The sequence below is a fragment of the Neofelis nebulosa genome, chromosome X (genome assembly GCF_028018385.1).
Source record: "Neofelis nebulosa isolate mNeoNeb1 chromosome X, mNeoNeb1.pri, whole genome shotgun sequence".
Classification (NCBI taxonomy): Eukaryota; Metazoa; Chordata; class Mammalia; order Carnivora; family Felidae; genus Neofelis; species Neofelis nebulosa.
This window is the reverse complement of record NC_080800.1, coordinates 86,643,348-86,657,837: the sequence shown is the minus strand read 5'-3', so window position 1 is coordinate 86,657,837 and position 14,490 is coordinate 86,643,348. Positions and strand designations below refer to the sequence as shown.

The window sequence follows — 14,490 nt, the reverse complement described above, 5'->3', positions numbered from 1 at the left end:
ATATTTCTATTTATGCATTACAACTGTAGAATGAAATAAGAGACAATTAACAATTGCAAACCAGTAACATGCAACAATGATTTTCTAAATCAAAGAAAATAGTAAATCCTATGTATTCCTCTTATGTCAATAGGAGAAATCAACACGTTCTCCTATTGTAACAAGCTACTTTGGATATGTCTTCAATGCTTTGTCTGCATGTAAGTGTCCCAATTATCACAAAATGTGGATGTTCTTGGACTCAAGAACTACCAGTATGTGGCTAGAATCTGCCACTCACATAGGGATGGCACTGCATCAGTGGAATACATTTCAATGTCTGGTAGATACCAGTGATAGCCACAGAATGGCAGCAGAGAGCCCCTGTAGTCCATTTGTTAAGAATGGGCAGGAGGAACCAGGGCACCTGGGTGGCTCAGTCAGTTAAGCATCTGACTTCAGCTCAGGTCATGCTCTCATGGATCTTGGGTTCAAGACTCGCATCGGGCTTGCTTCAGATTCTTCGTCTCCCTCTCTCTTTCTCTCTGCCCCTCCCTCGCTCATGCTCTGTCTCTCCCTCTTAAAAACAAATAAACATTAAAAAATAAATAAAAAAAAAAGAATGGGCAGGAACCTTTCCTTGAGCTCTATGTTTTAAGTATTTGTCATACTTTACTGTACTATGAGGGGAGAACCAAATGGAAAACACCACGATTAGTACAAGGGCAGTGGACAAGTACACAACCAGGAACTCATCTGTTTCCTCTGATGTAGTCATGTGGTTGCCTTGAAGCACCACAAAACAGCAGTGAGAGGGCCTGATGGCTCATGGTGGGGTAAAGTTAACCAAATGTTTAACGTGACCCACCTGTAAGATTTATAAAATTTGCAAGGTCGGAGGCAATACTTCAGTTGGGGTCCTACATGCCATATTCCTAATTATTCAAAATGTTTAATTCAACCAATAAACCGTTAAAACATGTTACATCTCCTTCCATGACAAATAGACTTTCATAATGGCCTGAAAGGTCTGGTTTGGGTTTTGAATTCATGGACTGCTTTACCTTTTGAGCCTTCAGTGTGGGAAGAATTACCACCAACCTTCCAGGCCCATGGCCCTGGACTAGGCCTCAGGCATTCATTCACCAGTCTGCATTTTCTTCCCACCCCGAGTTTTATCCCCCACCTTTGAGGACTCATTTGTATGTATGTGGACAACCTGGGCCAATCATTAACTGTTCCTCATGTACAGCCCTGCTCCTGCCATAGCCACCTGGAAGTACATACACCAACAAGGCTGTTAAGCCACAAAGGACAGCCCCAACAAAGGGCATGCTGGTGCTGGAAGCAGGCTTGGGTCCATTTGGATGAGGAGTTCTGGTGTCCCAGGTATCTCAAGGATGATATGGAGGAGGCTAGGACACTGCGTGTGCATTTATTCCTCTGGCCCCGTGGGAAGAACATATTGAGAAGAGAACCAAAGGGAGTCTTCAAAGCATGAAGTTCAGGAGACGGGCCTCTCTTGATAGGGTCTAAGAAAAATGTTGTGTTTAATAACTGGTACACCATGAACTAAACAATCAGAAACAAAATGAGGGCCTTCAAATCGCACTACATGGATAGCTGTCTATTTGCCCCACCCTTTCCAACTGCTTAATGCTGAGAAAGAGCACTGTATGTTCTCTCACCATGTAGTTCTAGTCATAAGGTGTACTACGTGATAATACGTTTTAAACTGCCAGCACTGGTGAAAAGAAAAGTTTTTGGATGCATTACATTTAGTCACTTTAATAAACATTAATTGAGCACCTATGAAGATGGAGAACAGAGTGCTTGATATTTGGGGAAGGAAGAATAAAACCTTCTAAGTTTGTTGGTGTACCTGAGTGGCACAGTCCGTTGAGTGTCCAACTCTTGATTTCAGCTCAGGTCACGATCCCAGGTTCATGGGGTCGAGCCCAGCGTCAGGCTCCAACACTGAGTGTGGGGCCTGCTTAAAATTCTCCCTCTCTCCCCAGGGCACCTGGGTGGCTCAGTTGGTTGAGTGTCCGACTTTGGCTCAGGTCATGATCTCACAGTTTGTGAGTTCGATCCCCACACAGGACTCGCTGCTGTCAACTTGTCAGTGCAGAGCCCACTTAGGATCCTCTCTCCCTCTCTCCCTGCCCCTCCCCTGCGTGTGCTCTCCCCAAAATAAGTAAATATTTAATAAAAGATTCTATATCTCTCTCGTTGTTCCTCTCCCCAACTCAAGCTCTATCTCAAGTTAAAAAAACAAACCTTCTAAGTTTGCAATTATTCAGGATTTCACAATCCATATGAATAGGGTCAAGAGGGGTGGAGCAGTAAATACACATATATAGATTTTTGCAGTATTAGTTAGAACATGAGATGTGCTACCACACAATAGGAAAGAAAGAGATATTGATGGAAAATACAAGCACCTAGGCAGCTTTACCTAAATGTAGGAACAGGATCTTCTATCATCAAACCTCTGGCCTTTCTCTGATCCTCCACTCTGGTAAACTAAGACTTCATTTTCCTTAAACAGCTTCCAGATAATAGGCCCATTTTCTCCCTTTCCTCTTTTAATTCATTGCCATTTTTATTAGGAAATATTTCAGATGTACACATCTGTCTATGGTACCGACAACACTACATCCATTTATCCACCGCCCCACTTAAGAAATACATTACTAATACAGTTGAATCCCACTGTGAGCCTATAGTGCGTTAAACTGCATCTTCCAAAAAGAGATTTTCAAGTCCTAATTATCTGTTCCTTGTAACTGTGACCTTATTTAAAAAGGGGGGTCTTTGCAAATATAAGCAGGTTAAGGGACACAAGATGAGATCATCTTGGATTAAGGGTGAGACTAAACCCAATGATTAATGTGAGTGCAAGACAAAGGAGAGGGAGGATTGAGTTACCGACACACAGGGAAGGTCATATGAAAACGGAGGCAGAGATTGGAGTTATGGTGCCACAAGCCAAGGGGTTCCAGGAACCACCAGAGTCTGGAAGAGGCAAGGGGTAGTCTCTCCTGGACCTTCAAAGGAAGCGTGGCTGTGTCCTCAACCTGTTTTCACCTGAAATCAGAACTTCAGAACTAGAGAACTGCCAGAATCAGCCCCCAGGGTGTGAGGGTATAGATTTCTGTTCGAAGCCCCCCACTTTGTGTACTTTGTTATGACAGGAGGAAACTAAGATGGCCCCTCCCCATTTGAATTCTCCTCTCTCCCTCTACACAATACATAACCACTCTCCTAGAAAGCTCTTTTTTGTTCCATTACATGCCTCTCTGCATGCTACATATGCATGCATTGCTCCAGTGCATGCCTTTTACCACATATATATGTATCCATAATAAGTATGTTTGTTTTGCATGTTTTGAAAATTCATATACATAGTGTCATAATGTTTCTATCCTTCTGGAATGAGCTTGTTCCCTTATCCATTATTTTGAAATACCACCACCCAAAGTTTGTCCTTCTAGGAGGTCTTTCTGTGTGTCCCAGGCCCTTAAGAATTCCAGTCTCATCCCCAGCTCGGTCAGTCCTTACTGTCTACCTGAAACATCCTCACATCAGTGAATTAATGCTGCTCCTACCACAGGTGAAGCTTGAGGTTTCCCCTCATTCATTGCTTGAAATGTGTGGTTCTCAAACATTACTGAGATTCGGTACCACCTGGGTGGACTTGCAACACTGGGACTGCCGGCCCAGCATCAGGATTACCAAGTCAGTAGGTATGGAGTGGGGCCTGAGAATTTGCATTTCTAAAAAGTTCCCGAGTGATGCTGATGTTGCCGGTCCACACCAGCCCAGTACAACCCAGCACCATCTTGTCTCTAGGTAAGCTAGGTCATCCATCAGGTACTTCAAAAACATGCAGTAGGGACAGCCTTCATCTTTCTTTATATAAATTCTTTATAATTTTGTAATTAATTTGAGGATGCAATAAAAGAACTTAAAACAGGCTTACCAAATGGTTGAAAGTGATTCCTTTCAGTAATAGTAAGGTGGGTCAAAACAAAAAGATACAAAGATAGGTTTGAGTCAGTGTTCTATATCTAAAACCCTGCAGCTTATTCATTTTAAACAGGCTTTCATTTTTAATTTGAACAAATGTTGTCATATCTCTCAAAGGTGTAAAAAAAAAAAAGTGACATCGCTTGTTTAGTGATAAACATTGGAACAAAACCAGTGGTGATAAAATTTCCATGGACAACTTAAAACCAGAAAATCTCAATTCATTGTAGAACAAACTCATTGTGGCTTCCTTCGTTCATGCCTTTCTATGCCTTCAAACTGTAGAAGAAATAAGAGACAATAATTGAACTCGATTAAAATGCACCAGTGACTTTCTAAGTCTAAGAATAGGCAATCCTATGTATGTCTGTGCTAACAGGAGAAAACATGTTTTCTTCTTGTAACCCAGACACATGGGTATTAGGGTGATCTTGCACACCTGATGTCCTCAATTCTGTCACACACCAACCTCATCTCCTATTTCCCAAACACCAATAAGGCTTGTCCTGTTTTGTTTTGACAGAACATTCTGGTATTTAGACATTTCTTTCCACTTTAAAAGACTCTTCTCTATCCATAAACTATCGTCTCTTCTTGGGATCCTAGATCTCAAGTCACAGTATCCATAAAAGGAGAAATAAAGAGCCAAGAACAAAAAATGCTGAATGTAGATCAACTTAATTATCAATCCAGAGATAAACAATAATCTTACCATGACCATTGTTTCTTTTTTCTTTTCATTGTCCCCTAAAATATAAAAATTTACAACTGAATAAATGGTTAGGTAAAATCATTAAATGTGGTCCTAAATAGAATTCTTATGATAACCTGTGTAAGTAGTCGCATTCTCAAAAGAATTCTCTCCTTGGGGCGCCTGAGTGGCTCAGTCTAGTGACTGACCGACTCTGGATTTCGGCTCAGGTTATGATCCCAGGGTTGTGGGAGTGAGCCCCAAGTCAGGCTCTGCACTGAACTTGGATCTTGCCTAAGATGCTCTCTCTCTTCCTCTCTGTCCCTCTCCCTCACTCATGCATCTCTCTAATATAAAAATAATTAAAAAATAAAAAAGAATTGTCTCTTCGTTAGTCTAAGAGAACTTATTTCTCTGGCTGACTGACGAAGGCCCAGCTAGTGTTCATTCAAGTCCCTTTAGCCCTTTGTTCTGGTAAGTGTGGTGTTCGAAACAAACAGTGGTCTCTGCCGCCAGGGCTGACACATTTCTCACTTGTAGAAGACTTACAGCTATAACTGAAAGGACTTGTAACTATGAATGAAGTACATTACAGAATGTGCTACATTCTGTAACAATATACATCATTAACATTACACTGTCTGGTAGAACTAAATGTTTGACATTGGTTTTGTTATTTACTTTACTGGGGAAAGGTGTGCTGTTTTGAAGGGACACATGCACACCCATGTTTATAGCAGTACTATCAACAGTAGCCAAAGTATGGAAAGAGCCCAAATGTCCCTCGATGGATGAATGGATAAAGAAAATGTGGTATATATACATATATACATATATATGTATATATATATATATATATATATATATATATATATATATACATGTATGTATATACACATACACACACACACACACACACACACACAGTGGAGTATTACTCGGCAATCAAAAAGAATGAAATCTTGCCATTTGCAACTATGTGGATGGAACTGGAGGGTATTATGCTAAGTGAAATTAGTCAGTCAGAGAAAGACAAAAATCATATGACTTCACTCATATGAGGACTTTAAGAGACAAAACAGATGAACATAAGGGAAGGGAAATAAAAATAGTATAAAAACAGGGAGGGGGACAAAACAGAAGAGACTCATAAATATGGAGAACAAACTGAGGGTTGCTGGAGGGGTTGGGGGAGGGGTGGGCTAAATGGGTAAGGGGCATTCAGGAATCTACTCCTGAAATCATTGCTTCACTATATGCTAACTAATTTGGACGTAAATTTTAAAAATTAAAAAATAAAGTTAAGAAACAAAAAAGAAATTCAGAAACATAACTGATGTATGTGAGGCACAGTTGGGTGACACACAAAGCTACACACAGATACCTGGGTTCTCAGGGATTGCTCTCTTCTGGGTCCAGATCTTTTTCAGGTCCTTTTTCAGGTTCTTCACTTCTCATCACTTCTCCTTTCTTTTCCTCGCCTCCAGCTTCTTGGACCTCATCATCAGAGCTTTCATATTTATACCCACTGGCTTCATTAGTGAAGAATAATACGGACTTCGGGACCAGAACTTCACGGAAAAAATAGCCCAATTTATAATCGGTGGCCACATCCAGTACTCTGCCCTCAGGATAATCAGGAGGATAGAAGTAGGTGAAGAAGGAACAGCTGGGCATCTTCCTAGTGGTTGATACACTTCTTCGGCCCTCACACTTCCGCAGCTTGGTAGTTTTCACGGTGACATTTTTCCCCTCTTTCCAGTAGATCTCACACCCTGTGCTACCGATAATTTCTGGCCCTTTGGAGAAGAAGGGGTCAGAATCATCTGGGTCTGATCGCACTCGGTATGTTTTCGTCAGGACTTTGTTGAAAAAGTATTCGTTTGACTTAAAGATAAATTCTATGGTGAAGCTCATTGGTTCCTCAACTTCTGAAAATTTAATTTTTACATCTTCCAAGTGTTGTAGTACAAGCTCATCATTTCTTCGGATCATCCTACCAAGCATCTTCACATTTTTAAAAGCCATCAACCAAAAGTGAGGTATGCCATCTGCTTGCCCTTTTCCTTCAGGCTCTCTTTCCATTTCCCCCGCCCCGCCTTCCTGAACACCTACTTGCCACTGACGTTCGCCTTCTGTGGGCTCATGGATTGCATTGATGATCTCCGATCTCTTATCAGACAGAGGTTGGTAGAAGGCAGCATACTTTTTCTCAAGATCGTGGAGATCTTTATAGAACTGAGCTTCTACTTGCGCATATTGGGCCTGAAGGTTTTTGAGAGCGAGGACCCGCTGCTTCACCGCTAAAGGGAAGTGCTGAGCACTGCCTGCCTTTGAGCTGGGTGCCCCAACGGGAGCTGCAAGGGCCTGAGGACTTGACGGCCACTCGCCAACCTGGACCTTGGCGGGTGCACAGGCTCCAGCCTCCCAGAACTCAGAGGCATCACCCAGGGCCTCGTTTTCTTTGACCTGGGCCTCTGCTGCAGGTTCCCCGGCCTTTTGGGATGCAGCCCCCTCTTTTGGTTCCTGCGGCCCCAGCGGCGAGGTGCCCTCTGCCAGGGACTCACCCACCCCGACCTCTGCTTCCTCTCTCGGGTTCTCCTGATCCTGGGGTGCTGGTCCCTCTCCAGGGTCCTGGGATTCCCGGGAGTGGCTGCTGACCACCACGCGGCCTTCGTGGGGCCCAACCAGGACATGGTCGTTATCATGGATACGGTGTAGAAGAAAATGGACCAGAGTCCTGAAGAGGGGCCGAAACTGTGCCACGGGGGGCTCGGGAGCACCCGCAGGGAGGACTTGTGGGCCCTCTTGGCCATTGCTGTCTTCCTCCTCCTCTTCAGTCTCTTCCTCTTCCTCCTGACTGTCTTCCTGGTTTTCGTCCTGCTCTTCCGACTCATATTCAGACCCCTCCTGGTCCCCAAACTCAAATTCGAAATCTTGAGATGGGTAATCATAGTCGTCCTCGTCCCCAAACTCGAACTCGAAGTCCTCTTCTTCGTCGTCTTCGTCCCCGTCCTCATCTTCGTCTTCCTCCTTGTCTTCTTCCTCTTCCTCCTCTTCCTCCTCTTCTAGCAGCTTTACAACCCAGCTCTCTTCTGCGGCCCAGGTGGCCTCCTGCCCATCCTCCTCTTCAGGAAGGGCTCTGGAAACCTCTCCGGGAGGCAGGAAGGCCGCACCCTCCTCGACTCCGCCCTTCCCTTCTGAAGGTGACCCCCGGACCCCGAGGGGCCTGGGGTCCTGGCCTGCCCCATCACCAGCTTTGTCCTGGCCACCTAGGACCAGGTTTTGCTCCTCTGTGGCAGCCATGGCAGGAGCGACTTGCCAGTCAGTGCCTCAACTGGAGCTTTGACTGGACTGCAGTCCGCTGAAGTGACTGCCCTCAAGGGGAGGCTGTTGGCAGCAGGGCCTGTGCCGAGCCGGTGGGGGCGGCAGAGAAGATGGCTTCAGAGGACACAACAGTCTGTGAAGGTGCCTGTGGAAGCCCCGCGACACGAAGGGCAGAGGGGCAGCCCAAGGAGCGGCCGAGCCAGACCGCGCCTCAGGTGGCTGTGGACGCGGGGGGGGGGGGGGGGGGAGGGAGGGGAGGGGGGGCGGGGGGAGGGAAGATTCCGTTGGGACGGTGACGGGAGGAGGAACTTGGAAGGGTCAACAAAGGGTCACTTCCCCCATCGCCAGCTCGAAGCTCATTTGCTGAGAAGCAATGACTGACATGCCCAGCGTCCAATGAGTGATCGAGGTCCTCCGCTTCCCTCAAGGCTCTAGTATCCTGTGTTACCTTTCAGTCCCACACATGTCCCTTTCCTTTTAATTCTGTGATTGCAAGCAGAACCATAGTGTCCCTGTAGGGCGGCACCCTGGGGTATGCAGAGCGCCTTTTCGTCCCCAATCCCTGCCCCGGGGTGGCTCATGCCAGTAGAGACACAGTTATTTAAGAAAAAATAAAATAAAAAGGTGTGTAAATCAAATAATGGTAATCAGTAATGGTAAAAGACCTCCCATAAGAGAGAAAAAGAATTTGGATGTTTTAACTTACTCAAGCTGCTTAGAAAAGAACATACAAAGTTGAAATGGATGTCATGAGAACAGAGAATGGAGGAAGTTTTAAAGTAGGAGGTGCAAGGTGATTCATGGATGTGCCCCAATTCACTTCAAGCCTCTAAAAGAATGAATAAAGAAAGAGAGTTACTTCTTGTAAAGAAAGGCCTGGGCTAAGCACAGACTATGGACTGAATTGTGTGCCCACCCAAATCCATACCCACAGTGTGATGGTATTTGGAGATGGGGGGGTGGTCTTTGGTAGATAATTAGGCTTTGATGAGGGTGGGGTCCACTTGTTGGGATTAGTGCCTTTATCAGAAGAGATTAGAGAGCTTGCTCTCCATCTCTCCGCCCCACCCTCCCCCCCCCATCCCTTTTTGTGAAGACACAGAAAGAAGGCAGCTACCTACAGGCCAGGATGAGGGTTCTCACTAAGAACCTGACCAGATAGCAACCCCCACCCCTGACCTTGGCCTTCTCAGCCTCCAGAACCATGAGAAATAAATGTCTGTTTTGTAAGCCAGCCTGTCTATGGTGTTTTGTTACGGCAGCCTGAGCAGACAAATACAGCATGGCAGGGTAAGCTTCCTAGAACGACCTCTCAGTCAACAGTACGAGTCTTTTTGTTGTATTAAGCCCTACTTAGCCAAGACTTCATGTGTAAAGATTCTTGAAGCTAGGAAGAAATCAACAGTCATTTTTTACTAATTCCATCTGCTGTTGCCACTGAGCACAGAAGCAAGCCCGGGTGCTAGTTGTAACTTCAAGTTCAATAGAACATGAGCTATGTCCCTTACGGGAGACACACTCTCTTTGATTCTGACAAACACGAAAGTGTCACGGTTGGGAAGCACACATTCTGCAAGTGTGCTACGAGAATAATCATGAGGAGAGCTGTTGCAGCTACTCTGAGATAGTATGGACCCCTACTGAGAATTTGGTTCAAGTGTCAAGACCAGTGTCACCACACACACCACCGAGAGGATATGAATAGTGTATTACTTACTTACATAATGAGGCTTTGGAGCGGAGAGCATGACAGGCTTCCCAGGCAGCTCCCCCAAAGAAGCTTGAGACAGACAGGAAAGGAGACTGGTTTGGGAGTTTTATTGTGGTTAGTGGATGGGGGCGACATGAGGGTTTCCATGTGCAGGCAGGGGCTTGTGTAGTTTGAACCCCACCCATCCAAGGGCACCAAGGGAGAGAACACAAGCATGTTTTCACAAGCTTGCCCAGATGTGGGGCACTGGGGTAGAGGGAGGGCTAAGTTTTAAAAGCCCTCAGCCGTGAAACGTCAAAGAATGGAGTCAGACCCTTTGTTACAATTCACCCCTGACATGTGACTGATGACAAACAAAATGGGCTGCTTCTATTTAGTTGAATTCGAACTCATGGAAGTAAGGCATTATGGCACTCTGTGAGTCCTGCAGCCTGAGGCAGGATAGGGAGGTGAAAGGCCCCTTGACTGCCTGTTCAGGAGCCCAGCAGTGTGTATCCTGAAAAGCGAAATGAATGCCTCGGTCACTACCAATGATGTCTGGGACTCCAAAGCAGATAAGGGGTGTCTTGGCGAGGCCTTGTATTGTGGCTTTAGTATATGCTGAGTTAGGTGTAACCTTGATTTATATTTTAGGAGACCACAGGGCAAGAGATCCCCGGAGTTCTTTATCCCAAAGGGGACAATCTTGAACAAGGAATGGTCGTTGCTGCCATTGGCCCTATCAGCCGGCCAGACAAGGACAGTGGCCCTATAGTCTGTAAAAATGTGCAGATTGGGCTGACTGTTGGCAGCACATCCAGCGCTAAGGTGACTGCCTGAAGTGCAGTCAGTTGTGCTGACCGTGGGTCCCTTCTTACATTAGAGATGTCCTGGTTAAAGGCTGAGAGCTCCATCACAGGTGCCCAGAGTGACAGTGACAATCCCACTCATCAAGCAGACCAACCCCCATTGCTCTTCACTCAAGTGATCCCAAGAGGCATCTGTGGTAGCCATGGGGTCTGAGAGAGGGGTGACCTCCTCCAGTACCATGGCATCCTGCAAAGGAGTGACAATGGGGAAGGCCAGGCCCTCCTGCAAGTGGGGTATGGCAGAAGGCCCAGGTTTGCCTCTATCTGTAACAGGGAGACCTTGGTGGCTTTGCCAGACTGGTGGTGCTGCTACCATAACCCAAGGCCTAAAGGGAAACTGGCTACTGAGTGTCACAAGCCTGGAGCCCATGAGAACTTCTAAATCCAGGAGAGTTCAGTATGCATCCAGCAATTGCCACTCTAATGTCTTGTATCATGGGGCCGGGGAGGGCTGTTTCTTACATCAGAGTCCCACTGGCAACTTATGGTCATCACAGGAAGTCCAGAGATTCCAGGAGGCATGAGAAGAGGTAGCCAAAGCATCTGCAGTGAAGGGCTCTCTGGGAGGCCCTAAGAGGAGTGCCTGCTATTTTATAATTTGGACAGATTCTAGAACCTTTTGTTGTAGGGGGCCCTTTCAAGGTGAGCCAATTTTTAAATAACAGCACTGATGGGCTTCCCTAACACTGGCCAATGAGTAATTTCCCACTGGAGCCACCAAGGTCTAAAAGATGCTGGGTTTGTTCTAACATTGCAGGTGCCAAGAGGGCCAATAGCTGCTTCTTGACAGTGTCAGTGATGAAGCAGCCCTTGGTTTACCAAATAATTTTCAGGAATTTAACGAAGGTGGCACAGCCTTGCCCTATGTGTGAGACAATGGCCCATCCCCTTTTTGTAAGCCCCTTTGTGAGTATTTGCATGTTCTGAGTCTTTCAAATGCCTATCCTTGGAGGAGGAGGTCATCCATGTAATATCATACGTGTGATCCTAGACAAATGTGGATGCAGTTAAAATCTTGCCTGTGTAGACCATGTACGATGGCAGGGCTGATACAGAGGTACCCTGTGTGTCGCCAGGTAAATGCGTATCGCGTCCCCTCAGAAGTGAAGACACACTGAAACTGAGACACTGTTGATATACAGCCACCGAACAGAGCACATTAGCCAAGTCTATAAAAACAAAGCCTTTACCGGCTGCTGATTGGATGGAGTCCATAATTTCAATAACATTGGGTATGGGGGCCTTAATGTGTGAGACCAGGCACTGAGGTACCAAGGCTGCGGTAATCCATCCTAAGGTGCCATTCATTCTTTCCTAGTTTAAGAACAGGCCAAACCGGAGAAGGTTAAATGGAGAAGCAGTGGGGAAAATCATTCCTTCTCTACAGAGGACTTACCTCATGGATTTCAATCTGTTATAGGCCCTGTTTAATTTTCCCTAAGCCCATAATCAATGTTTTTCAGTGGGGATAGTCCAGTGGGTCCCATTTTGCCAAGCCAATTTACAAGTGGCAAAGACTTAATTTAACGTTATTAACCATTGTGTCAGAGTGCCTATGCCTACTGTAAGATACTGGAGGACAATGGGTACCATGACCATGGGGAATTGAGGCAAAGCAATACTTCCAATGCATAAGGCAAGGTAAACCCATTTTTCCTCTATCAGTAGCTACCCTAAGATTGTAGGGGTGTGATTTCCAAGTATTACTATAATTTGAGCCCCACAATGAGAACATAGAGAGTTCCTAAATGTTGCATTTTAGCAGATGTTGAAGTTAATTCAGTCTATTTGTAAAAGTGTAAAGACAATCGGCACCTTTTATCTGTTTCTGTTGTTGTTGATGATGATGATGATGATGATGATGATGAATTCACCATTTTGGAAGGTACATGTCAGTGGCATTTAGTACAATCACAATGTTGTCCAGGCATCGCCTCTGTCTAGTTCCAAAATAAACCATCACCCCAAAAGGAAACCCCGTACCCATTAATTAGTTCTTCTCCATTTCCCCCCTCCCTGCCCCCAGGTTCTGAAAACCACTTATGCTGCTTTCTTTCTCTATGAATTTACTTATTCTCCATTTATTTTATATTAGCTATATTTGATACAAGTGAAATCATACAATATGTGGCTTCTTGGGTCTGGTATCTCTCACTTAGCATAATGGTTTTGAGGTTCATCCATGGTGTTGCATGTATCAGTACTCCATTCTTCTTTAAGGCTGCATGATATTCCATTGTATGGATAAACCACATTTATTTGTACATCCATCAGTTGGTGGACACGTGGGATGATTTCACCTTTTGATTACGGTGAAAAGGACTGCTATGTACATCTGTATGCAAGTTTTTGTTTGAATAAATGCTTCCGATTTCAGGGGATGGGAGTGGTATTTACCTAAGAGTGGAATTGCTGAGTCAGTCATATGGTAATTCTACAGTAAACTATTTGAGGAGCTGCCAAACTTTCCCCACGGTGATGGCATCATTTTACACACCCACCAGTGATGTGCAAGGATCTCAATTTCACCACATTCGGCTCAATATGTTTTATTTTTCAGTTAAAAATAAATTCCATTACACCCACCCTTGTGAGTATGCCGTGGCATCACATGGTAGTTTTGTTTGCATTTCCCTAATGAATAAGGACGCCGAGCTGATTTCCATGCCCTTATTGCACATTTGTGTATCTTTTCTGGAGATATTTGTATTCACATCCTATGTCCATTTTTAGTTGGATTGGCTACTTGTTGTTGGCTTGTGTTTTTTATGCATTCTGGATACTAGACCCTTATTAGATACATGCTTGCCACAAAATGTTTATCCCATTCTGTAGGTTGTTTTTGCTTTCTTGTTAATATCCTTTGACACAAAAACGTTTCTAGTTTGGCAAAGGCCAATTTATCTATTTTTTTCTTTTTTTTTCCCTCGTGCTTTTATTGTCATATCTAAGAATCCATTGCCAAATGAAAGGTCATGGAGATTTGCCCCTAATTGACTGAATTATATACCCCCAAATTCATATGTTGAAGCCCTAGACCCCATTATCTCAAAACTTCACTATATCTGGTGACTGGACCTTTTAAAAGGTAATACAGTCAAATGAGATCATACGGGTGGGTCCTAACCCAATCTGACTGGTGTCCTAGAAAAGAAGAGATAATTTGAACATACAAAGACACACCAGAGATACATACATACACACAGAGGAAAGATCATGGAAGGACATAGTGAGAAGGCGGCCACCTGCAAGCCAAGGAGATAGTGCACAGAAGAAACCAAACCTGCTGACAACTTGATCTCGTACTTCTACCTTCTGGAACTGTGAAGAAATAAATTTCTGTCTGTCGTTTAAGCCACCCAGTCTGGGGCATTTTGTGATGGCAGCCTTAGAAAACTAAAATACCAGGTGTGGACAGACAAAGCTCCTACTGAAACACTCTTTGTCTTTTCCATTGATGTTGTTGTCTTTCTTATTCATTCCATTTCCATACTTTTGTTATTTAGCTTTGGGGTGAAACCCATCAGAGAAATTTCCAGGCAGAGGAGAGAAATTAAACCCTGATATTTTAGCCAAAAGACGGTACGGGTACCCTGAAGCACTAGAATTCACCAAGGATTTTGCTGAGAGAATGGAGTTCATGAAAATGACCACATAAAATTGTGAATAAAGATCTGAGCTCTGAACAAACTGCACATGCATGTATCTGAACCTAAAAAGAATATTAAACGATTTGAGTATTGATCAAGCAAGTAGACCACTGTCATTATCCCACATTCCTCACTGGTTGCCACATATATAAGCCAGATATGAATAGCACCACAAAGGCTTTGAAAGGTGAACGGAGCCTGGAACGACAGCCAACAAAATTTAGATACGAATTTTGGCCTGAACCTAAAACA

The 14,490-nt window shown here is 44.6% G+C and overlaps 1 protein-coding gene across 2 annotated transcripts; it reads right to left on the bottom strand.

Annotated features, from left to right (window-relative positions):
• Positions 1-590: 590 nt before the first annotated feature.
• On the bottom strand, positions 591-8,059 carry LOC131502615 (nucleosome assembly protein 1-like 1). Of its 2 annotated transcripts, XM_058713475.1 has the most exons (3): positions 6,087-8,059; positions 4,724-4,758; positions 591-4,290 (listed from the first exon to the last, which is right to left on the bottom strand). In XM_058713475.1, exon 1 carries the CDS (start codon positions 8,006-8,008, stop codon positions 6,095-6,097), a length of 1,914 nt encoding a protein of 637 aa, XP_058569458.1. In that variant the 5' UTR covers positions 8,009-8,059; the 3' UTR covers positions 591-4,290; positions 4,724-4,758; positions 6,087-6,094. The 2 variants fall into 2 exon arrangements, with proteins under 2 accessions (XP_058569458.1, XP_058569457.1); XM_058713474.1 differs by lacking the exon at positions 4,724-4,758.
• Positions 8,060-14,490: the final 6,431 nt, after the last annotated feature.

Excerpts from the sequence above, each read along its gene's own strand:
- LOC131502615 (XM_058713475.1), bottom strand. The coding sequence starts at position 8,008 with ATGGCTGCCACAGAGGAGCAAAACCTGGTCCTAGGTGGCCAGGACAAA.